The 13,889-nt window shown below is 48.8% G+C and overlaps 1 protein-coding gene across 3 annotated transcripts in view; it reads right to left on the bottom strand.

Moving 5' to 3' along the window:
• NAT10 (N-acetyltransferase 10) overlaps positions 1-13,889 on the bottom strand; it is a gene marked incomplete at both ends in the record, with an annotated part of 40,489 nt that continues 26,600 nt past the window's right edge. For 2 of the 3 annotated variants that reach the window (XM_080689119.1, XM_080689120.1), the window contains 14 exons: positions 1-112; positions 2,768-2,851; positions 3,860-3,933; positions 5,022-5,120; positions 5,472-5,591; positions 6,117-6,289; positions 7,772-7,882; positions 7,955-8,051; positions 10,249-10,297; positions 10,471-10,604; positions 11,354-11,470; positions 12,301-12,375; positions 12,464-12,565; positions 13,411-13,527. In XM_080689119.1, coding sequence (XP_080545245.1) covers positions 1-112; positions 2,768-2,851; positions 3,860-3,933; positions 5,022-5,120; positions 5,472-5,591; positions 6,117-6,289; positions 7,772-7,882; positions 7,955-8,051; positions 10,249-10,297; positions 10,471-10,604; positions 11,354-11,470; positions 12,301-12,375; positions 12,464-12,565; positions 13,411-13,527 — 1,464 coding nt within the window. The remainder of the gene's footprint in view (positions 113-2,767; positions 2,852-3,859; positions 3,934-5,021; positions 5,121-5,471; positions 5,592-6,116; positions 6,290-7,771; positions 7,883-7,954; positions 8,052-10,248; positions 10,298-10,470; positions 10,605-11,353; positions 11,471-12,300; positions 12,376-12,463; positions 12,566-13,410; positions 13,528-13,889) is intronic. The other variant, XM_080689121.1, reaches the window with a different exon arrangement.

Here is a 13,889-nt window from a genome sequence, read left to right as displayed (position 1 = left end):
TCACTTCTTCCGCTTTAGTTTCATATCTTTTCTGTTTTTCAAATCTCTGTTTTTCTTCAACTTCTTGTTCTGTTTAGGTTCTTGTTTGGCTTCCAACTTCCTTTTCTTGTCACTGGAGGGAAAAAATAAACCACACAAGGAATAGAAAGAGAAAGAATGAAACAGCACAGACCTGAAACATCTCTCAGGCTGTTTTGCTTTGTCTGAAAACGGGTCTCCACCGTCTGGAGCATGACCTAAGGATACGCAGTCAGACAACATTCTCCGCAAACCCATGGGGCAGCAAGCATCATGCTGGGAGCTGGGGGCATACCACATAGACCCCGAGCTTCCCATCAGGGAAAGAATCCAAATTCTAACACCTGAACTCTGGGTTCTCGTCAGATCACTGTAGCTCCACCCCTCTAAGAACTCCTGAACCATCTAAGGCGCCACAATGGATTCCTTCCCACCTCTCATGGCTGGGGTTACCATGGAAACCAGACACTCATCCCTGTGACCCTGAAGACAATTCATAACACAAAGCATGAGACTCCAAGGAAAGCCTGCCATCCTTTCTGATGTGCCGCTGCCAGTTTATTTTTCCTGAGCAGACGGAAACCCAAAAGAAGTGTGCATCAGGTTCACCCCACAGCTGGCGCTGAACGCCTCACTGATGGGCTTGTACAGCATCACTGGGCAAACGCCGCCTTCCCTGAGGAACCCTCAAGGGTGAAAGATCCTGCTGGCATTCTGCGCCAGGAACAAATGCTCCCTATGAGGCAGGGGAGCTGCTCTGTCCAGAGACTACTAACATTGCATGACGTGCCTCCCAGGAATAAAAAAGCAAAGCCTCAGGGAATATCTAATGATAAAATGATCATGTTTTTACTTCAGAAAGTGCAAGCTTTTGCTTTACTCTGAGCCCCCAGGCACATGAACCACCACACACTGGCTCTGGCTGGATGCGGGAGGTTCCTCCCCAGCAGAACAGGCGGGGAACAGCAGGATAGGGCGCACTCTGCTGGGAACTGAGCCAGGCCCCTCCACAGCACGCGTGTCCTCTGGTGGCAGGCAAACCACGCCCAGGGCTGAAGCAAGAGGGCCCTGTGCTGTGCGTGCCACGCCGTTCAAACCAGAAAGAGGATGCACAACAGCCTCTGTGCCACACCAGTCGGCACCTGGGAAATGAGGCTGCCATTGACCCCGGAACCTTCAGGATGCTGAGGAAAATATCTGACTTCTGGGACCCACAGTTCCTAGCACAGGTTTCCTCTTCCAAATGCTTCTAAGATTGAACCCAGGGCCTTATGCATTATAGGCTAGTGCTCTACCACAGAGCTACACCTCCAGTCCCTACGTATAAACTATAAAGGGGACCACATCAGTAAGTATGGCAATGCCTAGATTTACGCTCCTCAATGACCCCAAACCGGCTGTGCAAGCCTCATCTAAAAAGTGGCCTCATGATGTCCCTCAGGGAAACTAGGAAAAAGGTATCAGGCCAAGCACCATGCTATCTACAGTAAATGAATCATTTGGCAGATTAGAAGCTTGAAGTGAAGGTTTTCAAAGAGTGGTTTAGTGACTCCTAGACTGGTCTAGGAGGTCAAAACTATCTTCATATTAATACATTATCTGCCTTTTCATTTTCATTCTCACAAATGTTGTTTTCAGGAGGGCACAAAGTGCAGTAATACAACAGAACCAATACAGAAGCAGAGATAAGGATCCAGATACTTTCACCAAACCAGGCATCAAGGAGGTTTGCAAAAACATAAACATAAAACAATGCCACTCTCTTAAGACTCTGATGAGAAAAAAGCATTTTCCAACACAGTAAGAAACCACAACATGGGCCAGGGTCGTAGCTCAGTGGTACAGCATTTGTACAAGACCCTGATTTCAATACCCAGCATAATACAAAACAAAAACCCATGGTATTTATTGTTGCTTTCAAATGAATACATATTTTTAAAATTTCTCAGTTTTCAATTCTTAATAATGGGAAGTAGCAACAGGTATGACCCACATAAACAAGTATTCTCAAGATTTTTTGGTTTTTGCTTTAAGATTAAAAAGAAACTATAAAAATCCACAAGTTTTAGAAGCTGGCCTCTTAGAAGGAACAATGTAGCAGCTAAAACCATGGGCTCTGCAGTGGACATACCTGGTCCCCATCTTGCTGTCCCTCACTAGCTGAGTACCTCTTGGGAAGTTACTTGGCCTCTGGGCCTTGATTACTTCATCTCTGAAGCAGTGATAGTAAGGAAGCAGTCTCCTGCTGAAGCAGCACAGAGCTGTTCTCTCAAACTCTCTCTCCTGACAGCCCAGCCTTGACTTGCCGGCAATACAAGCAGTGAGGAGATGCAGCTCTACCCAAGGCCCTGTCTGGTCTGTGGAGTGTTACAAAGGCAGCCCCAGGGGAGCCTCAACAGAGAGCCTCAACGGAACACTTGCGCCATGACTTTTCCCTCAAGACGTGTGCCCACCTCCTGCCTCCCAGGGGAAGCTGCCGGAGGCAGAGGCCAGAGGCCTGTCAGATGTGTGTGGGACTCCTGACCCTTAACTATTTTTTTTTGTGGTACTGGGGGTGGAACCCAGGAGCTTTCTACCTCCAGGCTATACTCCCAGACCTAGTTTTTATTTTATTTGGAAACAGGGTCTAAGTTGCTGAGAGCCTCACTAAGTAGCTGAGGCTGGCTTCGAACCTGTGCGATCCTCCTGTCTCAGCCTCCCAAGCGCGGGAATTACAAGCGTGCGCCACCACGCCCCAGCTGGCCCTTACCTTTTCAAGCTGACGATCGAGGCGTTCTGCCCGGCTTTGTTCAAAACTTCATTCCACTCTTCATCATCCCCACGAATTATATATCTACAAAAAGAGGGGAAATATCAAAGCCTGCTCCAGAGGAGAGGAGTGCTTTAAAGAAAATGTAACAGTAACAACACTCTCATCAGACACCTCTTGCCATGAGAGCCAGAATGAGCCAAGAAGGGGACGGCATGTGGCTGGTCCAAGATGCGTAGCTCAAGCCCACTGGACAGAGGCAGGGGTGGCCAGGCCTGCCAGGGGCCACTGACAGGACAGACCCAGAAGGAAGACTACCTGCCTTCCCACCTGACTCATTAACTGCCACCAAAGAAGCCTCCAGCCACTGCTCCCGCATTCTCTCTAACTCCAGGAGTCCCCTCGCCTGCTCCTGCCGCCCTGCTCTGTCTCCCCGCCTCCTGCATGACCAACCTCCTGGATTTAACAGTCCTGACATATTAAGGAGAGGACAGTACAAAGCCAAGGGCAGAAATACTCTGTGGGTGGGGCTCCTGGCCACTCCACCTCACACATCCAACCACCACATCACTAATGATCTGGCCAGATATGTCAAAGGCTCATGGGCCATTAGTTCTAGAGTTGCTATTAGAGTCCTGATGTGCAAGCACTGTGAGGCCCATCAATCCTGGGGTGGGAGACACAACACAGCTGAAGCTCAAAGGAGACAGAATGAAAGTGCACAGCGAGTTATCGAGCAGTAGATCCTTTCTTCAAGCCAATTCGCAATTAAAGGCCAAACATGCAGAAATGACCATTAGACATGGATGGTCATCCACTCGGCATCCCTTCCCAAAAGGACCTCTGAGGAGACAGGGAACCCTATAGATCTAGGGAACCAACTTGAAAGGCAAAGCAGCAGAAGGGATCTGGGAAAACCCAATACTACGTAATCTCGCACAGTCCACAAGAGAGGTTTTAGCTGTCAGTGCTCCTGAGGCTGGTCCCCTGAACAGCGCCCAGAGCACCCAGGTCAAAAGAAACAGGTAGAAGACTCTGGGTGCGCTGAGCCAAGGCCAAGTCCTTGCTTCCCGCGGGCAGGAGGGGCCTTACTGAGAGAGGTCCATGTCCTTCAACTTCCCCACTTCTTTCTTGTGTTTCTCCTGGAATTCCTTTGCCGCTTCATCCTGTGGCCAAGCACCAAAGAAAGCAGGTCAGAGCCAAGAGGTGAACAAAGCAGGAGGGGCGACAGGCAGGTGGAACAGAACAATGACAAGAAAACATTTCCTTCTCTTGGTTTACCCTCCAAACCACTCAAGCAACTCTTGGGATTTTAAAGTACATATGTAAAGCTGGGCGTGGTGGCGCATGCTTGTAATCCCAGCATTCAGGAGGCCGAGACCAGAGGATCGTGGTTCGCGCACAGCCTCAGTTACTCAGTGAGGCCCTCTGCAACTCAGTGAGACCCAGTTTCAAAATAAAGAATAAAAAATAGGGCAGGGGGTATAGCTCAGAAGTCGAATGCCCCTGGATTCAATCCCTAGACCTGCAAAAAATAAATAAATAAATAAAGTACATATGTACATAAAATATGCACTTCAAAGCCAAGCACAGAAGCACACATCTATAATCCCAGTACTTGGGAGGCTGAGACAGGAGGATCACAGGCTTGAAGCCAGCATCAGTGCCTTAATGAGACCCTTGGCAACTTAGCAAGACAGTTTCAAAATAAAACAGAAATGGGTACAGTGGCATACACTTGGGAGGCTGAGACAGGAGGATCACAGGTTCGAGGCCAGCCTCAGCAACTTAGTGAGATCCCGTTTCAAAATAAATAATAAAAAAGGCTGGAGATGTAACTCAAGAGGTAGAACACCACTGAGTTCAATCTTCAGTACCACAAAAATAAATATTAAAAATAAAAAGGGCTGGGGATATAGCCTGGAGGTTGAATACCCCTTGATTTAATCTGTATACAAAATATAAGCAAATAAAAAACCACCTAAAAAGTATTTAAAATAACAAAACGATTATACCAGTAGACGCTAGGTTCCTACACTTAGACACACTCAGCAGAAAACACAACTCTAGGCTCACATATGCCGACACACATGGGTATGGGACAAAGAGCAAACACGACGCTCGCTCAGACCTACAGTGCATCACCTGGCTCAGTTAGTGCCCCGACCCTCTAAGGTGGTGGGGGAAGACATTCTGCATCCAGAAGCCACACTGAGGGGAACGCTTGGACTCCAGGCCTTCGGCAGGGGCTTACCAGGTCGTCACTCAGGGTCTTTATCGTGGGCTCCATGACCACGTCCTTCACTGCCACCATCTGCTCCTCAATGGCCTTTTCCTGCACATCATTAAACAGCTACAAAAGACAACGTGGAGAAGAAGATGAAGGAACAGCAGGCACTCGGTCATTACAAAAAAAAGTGCACCTCCAAGGCACAAAGCAATGCTCTACAAAGTTAGGAGCACAGCTACTCATAGGAAGGCCACAAAAAAACAGCCTGGATATGCATCAAATTCCCTGGGAGAGTGCACAGGACTTTACAGATTCCGCTAATGTCCCAAATGTGTGTGCGCGTGTGGGTGCACAAGTGTGTGAGCAAAGGTCAGTGTAGATGTATACAAATGTTAAAACCTGTTCAGACATGAGGCAGAGAGGGGTCTGTTATATTATAGAGAGATCAAAACTCTGCTCTCGGGCCAAGGTTACCTTCACCACTTTACGGATGATCCGGTTGAAAAGTCCCATCAGTTGGCCTACAGGCAGCTCAATCTCCTTTTCCAGCTGGTCCACAGATTTATGCTGCAGGCCAATCCCCAAGAGAAGAGCCTGGAAGATGGAAAATGGGCTGGAGTAGCCTCCAGGACAGGCCCTTCCCCATTAAAATGCCCGAGAACCAGAATAGCCCTCTTCTGACCACCGCTATCAGGTAGAGATCACAGGCTCACACTGCTTATTATGGCACTGACTCTTTCATTCCACTACTGAAACCACCAAGCAACAAACACTCTCTCTTCCTGAAATCCCCAATTTAACTTACTCTCCTGACAAATACCTACTTCACTATCTAAATATCTAAAGTGACTGCCTTACATTTCTGAGGCTCCCTGAGCTTCTGCAAAGGTAGAATTCAACAGCAAAGCAATGTGGTGGGGTAGAAAGTGAGCTCAAAATACTGCTGGCCACCCACTATGCAGCTGGGTACAACACTCTAACTCAGACCTATCAGGTCTGTCAGGAATTAAAGGCACAAAACTATACCAGAGCACCTGACCCAACACCCAGCACAGCCAGCAGCTCCACGGTCCTCCCCGCTCTTCCCAAACAAGCAGAAACAAGCAGCAGGAAACCTACCGATTGGGCAGCAGACAGGGCCAGGTCCCCCAGCTGGTTCAGGAAATACAAGCGAGAGATGGCCGGGATCAGGTCCATGATGAGGTGATAGTCAACCATGTTCCGTGAATACATCTCCAGCCGCTTCAAGTCATAGGGGAGGAAGATTGCCTCCAGCTGCCCCCGACCTAGGGCTGCGATAGGCCAAAAGGGTCAGGGCTTGGATGGGATCCACAGGATAGCACCCTAACACGTGGGACCATCTCAAAGTGCCTGGTCACCCATCCAACACAACCCTGAGCTGGCCAAGAACCAACCTTCCTCCTAAATGGGAGGCAGCACCACACCAACTCTTGCTCAGAGTCCCCAGGCCAACACACTATGGTTAAAAGGACACACACCACCCTTCCCCTACTCTGTTACTGCTCCTCTGGATCCAGCTTCACAGAAAGTGTGCGTGCTCTGCTCAGCTTAAGGAATGGAGATTTTTTTCATCAAAATGCAACTGGCAGTCTGGCATAGTGGCACAAGCCTGTAATCCAGATATTTGGGAGGCTGAGACAGAAGGATCTCAGGTTTACAGCCAGACTCAGCAATTTAGCAAGACCGTTAAGTAAAAATAAAAAAGACTAGGGGTGTAGTTCAGTGGTAGAATGCTCCTGGGTTCAAACCCCAGTACCACCACCCAAAAAAGAAAAAGAACCAACTAAGGCACAAATGGCAAAAAAAATACACACCTACATATATGTATATAGACACAAATATGTAAAATGAATATATATAATTGAAAACAGAAAGGTACAGGTATTAATGTTAATGATCCCTTATGTAATTTTTAAAATATATTTTAATGGCGCCAGGCATGGTGGCGCACGCTTGTAATCCCTGCACGTGGAAGGCGGAGACAAGAGGATCGCACAGGTTCAAAGTCAATCGCACTGGCTTAAGAGACCCTGTTTCCAAATAAAAACATTAAAAATGGGTCTGGGAGTGTAGCCCGGAGGTAGAAGGGTTTCCAGGAACCCCAGTACCACCAAAACATATTTTTTTCTCTTTTTTTTATTATTTAAACAGAACTGACTTATGTGCATGAAGCCCTTCCACACATTGGCAGTAGCAGGCTGGTTCTTGAATGAGGAAACTGAGCTCCAGAGGCTGGATTCCAGGATTTTTTTTTTTTTTTTTGCAGGTCTGGGGATGGAACCCAGGGACATTAGACCTCCGAGCTACACCCTCTGCCCTAGTTTTTATTCTTTAATTTGAAACTGGGTCTCACTACGTTGAGGAGGGCCTCACTAAGTAGCTGAGGATGTTCGCGAACCGCGATCCTCTGGTCTCAGCCTTGCGAATGCTGGGATTACAAGCGTGCATGCGCCACCACGCCCGGCTGATTCCAGGAATTTAAATCAGATTTCACAGCTAACTGCTGTATGACCTTCTTAGACATCTCTGACAACAACTCACATTCCCAGGGTCCTGTTCTCAGTGTGTAATGTATGCTGAAGACATGGCCTGGACCACGGCAGGGGCCTGAGCATAGGAGGCTATGGAAGAGACCCCTCGAGGACTGGAACCGGCCCTCAGTTCCAAGGTGAGCTTGTCTGGGGACACAGGCTCGCCCTTCTCCCTTCCACACCACCAAGCCACAACCAACCCCACCTGTCCCACCAGCTTACCCGGCTGAGCTGACTTCCCCACATTCCTGTTCTGAATGATGTTCAGAGCCAGGGGAGGAGAGAAGGTACTGAACTGGTAGGACAGCAAGGCCAGGAACCGCCTGCGGAAATCTGTGGGGCACAAGCACAGTTAGTGTCTGGAGGCACCTTGGTCCGTGACCTCCCCACTCCACCTGCACTCACCTTTCCAAAAGGCCGCGAGCCAGGCTCCCTGGTCAGCTTCGTCCTCGTCAGTCAGCGTCTTGAGCATGATGCACGAGTGTTCCCCGGTCAGGTCATTCTGGGGAAAACACATTCCCATTGGCACCAAAAGCTCCTCCTCCAAATGCCCCATGAGCAGTAAAGGACAGGCATGCAGAGAAGAGGGCTCGGGGCTCCTCCCCCAACCAGAAGAGGCACCAGCCTGTGGCAGGGCCCTCACCCTTACATTCCCAACGTGACCTCAGTACACACACACAAGCTCTTTCAAGGCTCCCTCTGCATGTGGCCTCTTAAGAGGTGCTCCTGTGGAAATGGAGCAGACTGTCGGCTCTTCAGGCCTGACCTTTGCTTTGGATCCACAGAAGGAAGCCCTTGATTTTTTCAAGTGGTTCTGATCTGAGGATTATGAGCTTAAACTCCACAAGATCCAGTGAATGTGGTTTTGATGCCTTACAGCAAAAATTCCCCAGTCAAATTCAAAGTTCCTAAGTTGGCAGCCAGTGCACAAGCCTCGACTTTTATGATGCTAAAGACTCTGAGGCCACAAGTTTTTAAGTTTTTCCCTACACAACAACAAAGCACCACAGCATAAAAATATCTAAAGGCTTTCCACTGAAGATCATTGATGGAACAAAAGGTGAGCAGCAAGTCCCGAGCAAGCAGTGGGAGGCTCAGTCCACAGGACATGGCCGTAGTCCACGTCAAAGCTCACTGGTCTGTGTCTTCCTTGTTTTCAACAGCCAAATTCACTTCTCTGGTCTTGATAAAGCATACCAAGGACACAACCTGTGTCTGCCCCGCTTCATGCCTGCACACAAGCAGCCGAACACTCAACGGTCCTCACCAGTCCCACTTTATCCTTAAGTGGACACTCGAAACTACCCTTAAATGGCTGGCTCTACGCTCCAAAGTCACACCACCATTCTCCCCCATTAACTACTGGCCTCCCCTCACTAGAGAAGCAGAAGCAACCAGAATGTCTCCAACCTCCCAGATGCTGCCCAGCACCTTTGGTAACCACACTCTGTTGCACCTCGTGTGTGGGGATGAGGGACCCCTCACTTGAGTATGCTCTACCCTTTGCATCCTCAGGGCCTGCACTCCTGCAGACAGCTCTCCACCTGTACCACCACTGCACCATCCCTGCAGCAAACAAACACTTCAAGAATCTCCTTCCAACTATCTTGTTTCTCTGTCCCCTTCACTTTAGAAATGAATGTCTATGCCGAGTCCTACTTCCAATCATCTCCAGCAGATAGAAAGCATCACCCCATTCAGGTCACTAGTGCTTGTCCTCTCTCTGAGCGGCGGCCCCACCCTCAAACACTTCTAAATCTTGGCTTCTGTTCTTTCTCGGTCCCCAGACGTGTCCTCCCCATTCTTCTACATGTTAAGCCCACAGCCCCACCCTCTACTATTTCAAACCACTCCAACTCTATTTACCCATTTGCAAATGCTGTTCTAAGGGCTGTGGATATACAAGTCAACAAAACAGACCAAAGAATCCTTGCCTTTGTGGAATATATTCTAGTGTGAATAACAGGATGACACCCCAAACTCTGTCTCCAGCCCTCAATGCTTCCCTCAACTCTGGGCCCCTAGAGCTAACTGGTTCAGGCCCAGCTGCAGACTGACGGCTGCCCGCAGAAGCTCAGCACCCCGGAAGCTAGAATCTTTGTTTGGCTTTCATCATGTATCACCGTGAAGATAGTTTATGTTTTTTGCCATTTCTACGACTACTAGAAAATAAGTTTCATAGTTGATCTTATTCACTGCCAGATTCCCTGGAGATGTTAAATATACTTTTAAGTGAACTGACAGTTACTAGCCCTCAAACCTTCCCTCAAGAATCCTGGTGCTCCTTCACAGCTATGTATTTACACCCCTCTTTCAGAGAGGCCAACTTGTAATACAAGTCTGCTCCAATACACTCTTCCTAAAACCAGGTTAATTTGTTTTAAAAAATCCAGGGAGCCCAAGGCCCACAGGATTCTACAATCTGTTTAAAAAGTAAGTCCACGTGTGCCTCTATCCTGTCAGGAAGCATGAAGCCCTGGATGCAGCAGGCATGTCCTGTGTGACAAGGAATAAATGTGTGGTTGGTCACAGGGCCTCACGAGAAGGATGGTTCTTGTGTCCCTGAGAATAACACCCTGCAGAGGCATAGGAACACCTACCCCAGGCAGAGTAATGGAAGGTAGCAGTGCTCTGTGCCGGACAGACCTGAAGCCAACTGCACCCAGTGCCTGCCCCACCTCCCCCAGCACCACACTCACCGGGGTCTGTCTCAAATAGACAGGAACAAATCCAGCTCGCTTCCAGAACCTGCAGAAGACAAGGAGGAGGTCACCGTGTTGTATGCACTGGGGAGCAGCAAGGGCCCAGAGCAGGGAGTCAGCAGACGGCTGACACCAACACCGCTGCAAAGGGACACAGCTCACAGAACTCCTTTTTTTTGGCCAAGGAGGTGATGCCAAGGAAACAGGTCAGGCACTTACTTGAGAAGCCTGGGGGTCAAACCATAGGAAACACCCAGGTAATCCAGGTGCTCAGCAGGTCTCTCATTCAACTTGAGGAGTAAGGGAGGCAGGTCTTTCCTAGGAGTGATGACCTCTTCCAACAAGCTGACAGCCTGGGGAGAGGGAGGGAGAGAGCATCGTACACTCAGCAGAGAGAGGGTGGCTGGTGACATTCTCAGTACCCCTACCACAACACACTGAAGAAACCGAGGCTTCCTTGCTTGCCCCTGTACTTTCCAGACAGAATCCCAGTGAGCCAAGTGATCATTTCCAAACATTCCAAACACCTAAGGGCATGCCGCTTGGTATTAATTCACTGCTCTGAACAAGAACGCAGGGAAAGGGCCACACAGTTTAGCAATGCCTAATTATAAAGGAACAGAGGGAGAGTACTGAAGATCCAGTATGAAGTCCAAGTTTTTCACCTGACAACTCTGCGGCCTCAGAAAGTTCCATGCCTGAAAAGCCTCTTGCCCAGCTGTCAGTCACTGGCCTTCCCATCCTTAGCAAGGAAGGACAGTGTGTCTGAATTTTGTGCTAACAAGGGGAACACTGCCAAGCATGGGTCCCCCAACTTTACCAGGCACCAAAGCCACCTGGTGATGATAAGCCACAGGTCGTTGCCCCCACCCCGCAACTTTCTGATTCTGCATGTCTGGCGTGGGCTCACAAGCCTGCATTTTTAGTAGGTGATGCCAATGGGACCATCTGAGGATCCCAACCAAGCGCTAAGTTGGAGGAAGCAGTCACATCCCAAAAAGGGGAAGAACCCAGACCTCTGAACAGTTCTCACTGGTGACCCTAAAGACCTGAGAATCACCCTGCCAAGACCAAGGGCAGGCACCTTGCCAAACATGCTCACCTCACTGCTTACGGTGTGGATTTCTTGTGATGTCTCAAGGATCTTTTCCTCCAGACAAGGAAACTTCCCCTCGTAGTACATCTGCAGCAGCTGCAGAGCTCGACTGCCATAACCCATCTATGAGCAAACAGAGAAATGGGCAGAGGAAAGAGAGGTGTTCTCAGTCCGTCTCCACACTGCTCCTAGGGCCTTCATTCCTGGTCAAACTACACTTGGCAAAGGGCACCAATGAAATTCCTCAATGCAGTCAAAGCTGAGACTCTTAAGACCGAATATAGTATAGTGTGTGTGTGTGTGTGTGTGTGTGTGTGTGTGTGTGTGTGTATTTTTTTTGGTTGTACTGGGGATGGAACCCAGGGGCATTCTACATCCTAGCTACACACCCAACCTTTATTTTTTTTGGAACAGGGTCTCAGTAAGTTGGGGAGGGACTCACTAATAGCTGAGGCTGGCCATGAACCTGCAATCCTCCTGTCTCAGCCTCCCAAGTACTGAGATTACAAGTGTGCACCACCACGCCTGGCTGAGCCTAGTTCTTACACTGGTCTAGCCCATCAGAACAGCCATCTGCCACTTGAGGCTAAGAATGGCTATGTGGCATTTCTGGTTCCTAGCAAGCTCAAGAGGGTTAATTTTAGCACCACTGCCAGAGAGTAAAGTTTCTATAGCCAATTCCTCAGTAAGGCTTTCCAAGTGACAGAAGGTATTTACAGAAAGCCAATCTGGCTCACCAAATCCCCAGTTCTCACAAAGAAGTGGAAACATATACCATTATCCATCCACTGAGCCACCCCAAGCACTGGCTAAATCTAAATTCTCCAAGGCAGAGAGGTACCCAAACTTGACTTGCTTCTTGACCAGCTTCTTATTCAAACAACCCAAAAGTGCTGCCAGCAACAGGCTGCCAGCAGTTGACAAGAGGTTCCAGAAACGCATGGACACATTACCCCTTGATAATCCGGGTGGACGGCAATGCGGACAACCCTTCCACCAGAGAGGCCACCGAAGTCTGGATCTTGGAACTATGCGGGAGACACAAACCAGTGACTAGCAACACATCTTCCCACACACCATCTTCATGTGCTCAGACATGCCAGGGATGCCCCTCACCTGTTCTGACACTGTCCATGGAATCAAGTCCCCTGAAGCCTTCTTGCCTCGAGACAGGCTGTTCAAGATGGACTGACGAGAAATCTCCCCCTCAAGGCACACCTGAGGAAGCAAGTCAGTGAAGACAGAAAGCCAGTTCCAGATTCCAACACCGACATTCTTGTTGGTTCTCAGACTAGGCCAGCTATTTCTACACCCGGATGTCCAGAAGTGACTCTGTGATGGACTGACTAATGAATGCATTTTTTTTCCCAGTACTGGGGATGTACCCAGGGGCATTCTACCTCCAAGCTATACCCCCGGCCCTATTTTTTATTCTTTATTTTGAAACAGGGTCTAACTGAGTTTCAAAAGGCCTCTCTAAGTAGCTGAGGCTGGCCAGGAACTGCGATCCTCCTGTCTCAGCCTCCTAAATACTGGGATTACAAGCGTGCATCACCACACCCGGCTTAATGAATACATTTCTACAGAAGCTGCATCCAAAACACTGATATTCTCTTGACCCAAAGAGTAAAAGCCATATTAGAAGGGTCTCTGTGCATATTGTGTGTATACACATCAATTAAGACAGGATGGCCATACAGCGCAGTACAAACTCAAAATAACTCAAGTCTCTAACAGGAAAATGGTAAAATAAATTAAGCTACATGCATATAATGAAATACTATGCAGCTTTAAAAACTTACGTAGATTATAAACATAATCTTAAAAGATTACTAACATTGTGATCCCACGTTCATTTCCAAGCCCCAGGAATTGCTTATGCAATAAGGAGGAAAACAAACAAGTACAGGCTTTTACCCCCTCCATGGACAATGGAGCCTGAGCTGAAGGAGAGGAGTGGCTTCCTTGGATGCACCCGGCCACCTGCCTCAAGGACAGGTCTCCACAGCTTCCCCTCCCACACCGATGCCCCAGTGTTCTTCAAATCAATGCCACTTTTGTACCTGGACGACTGCAAGCACTTCAGGCAGAGCATTCTGGGTGGGGGGCACGGGAGGCAGAAGGCAGAAGAGGTGGTGAGCAGGCGCATCAGAAAGCATCTGGAGATCATTTGGAGAGTTCTACGGGACACAAACACGCATCAGTGGAGGTGCCCCCTCTCCTGCCCTGCCCTTCAGTCAACAGGTTCAATAGGAACCAGTGGGTGACTGCAGTACTGCCTTTCCCAAACCAAGTCAGGTGCTGAAACCCAGCAAGATGCCTCTTTAGCACCGTAGCAAGCTGCTCTTCACAAAGGCTTAAGTGGGCCTGAGCCTCCCAAGCCTATTCTCCTCTCAGACCAAAAAATGAGGCTGCAGAGAGGAAGGAGAGATTTAGCACTACTTATTTCACAGCTAGAAAGTGAACTTTCCCTAGATAAGAGGCTGCTATTTCAGAAAAGCAGCCAACATGTATAATACTGATTCTTCAGCCTTCCATTAAA

The sequence above is a fragment of the Muscardinus avellanarius genome (genome assembly GCF_963383645.1).
Source record: "Muscardinus avellanarius genome assembly, chromosome: 1".
Classification (NCBI taxonomy): Eukaryota; Metazoa; Chordata; class Mammalia; order Rodentia; family Gliridae; genus Muscardinus; species Muscardinus avellanarius.
The sequence above is the reverse complement of the archived record's forward strand: the minus strand, read 5'-3'. Positions and strand labels throughout refer to the sequence as shown.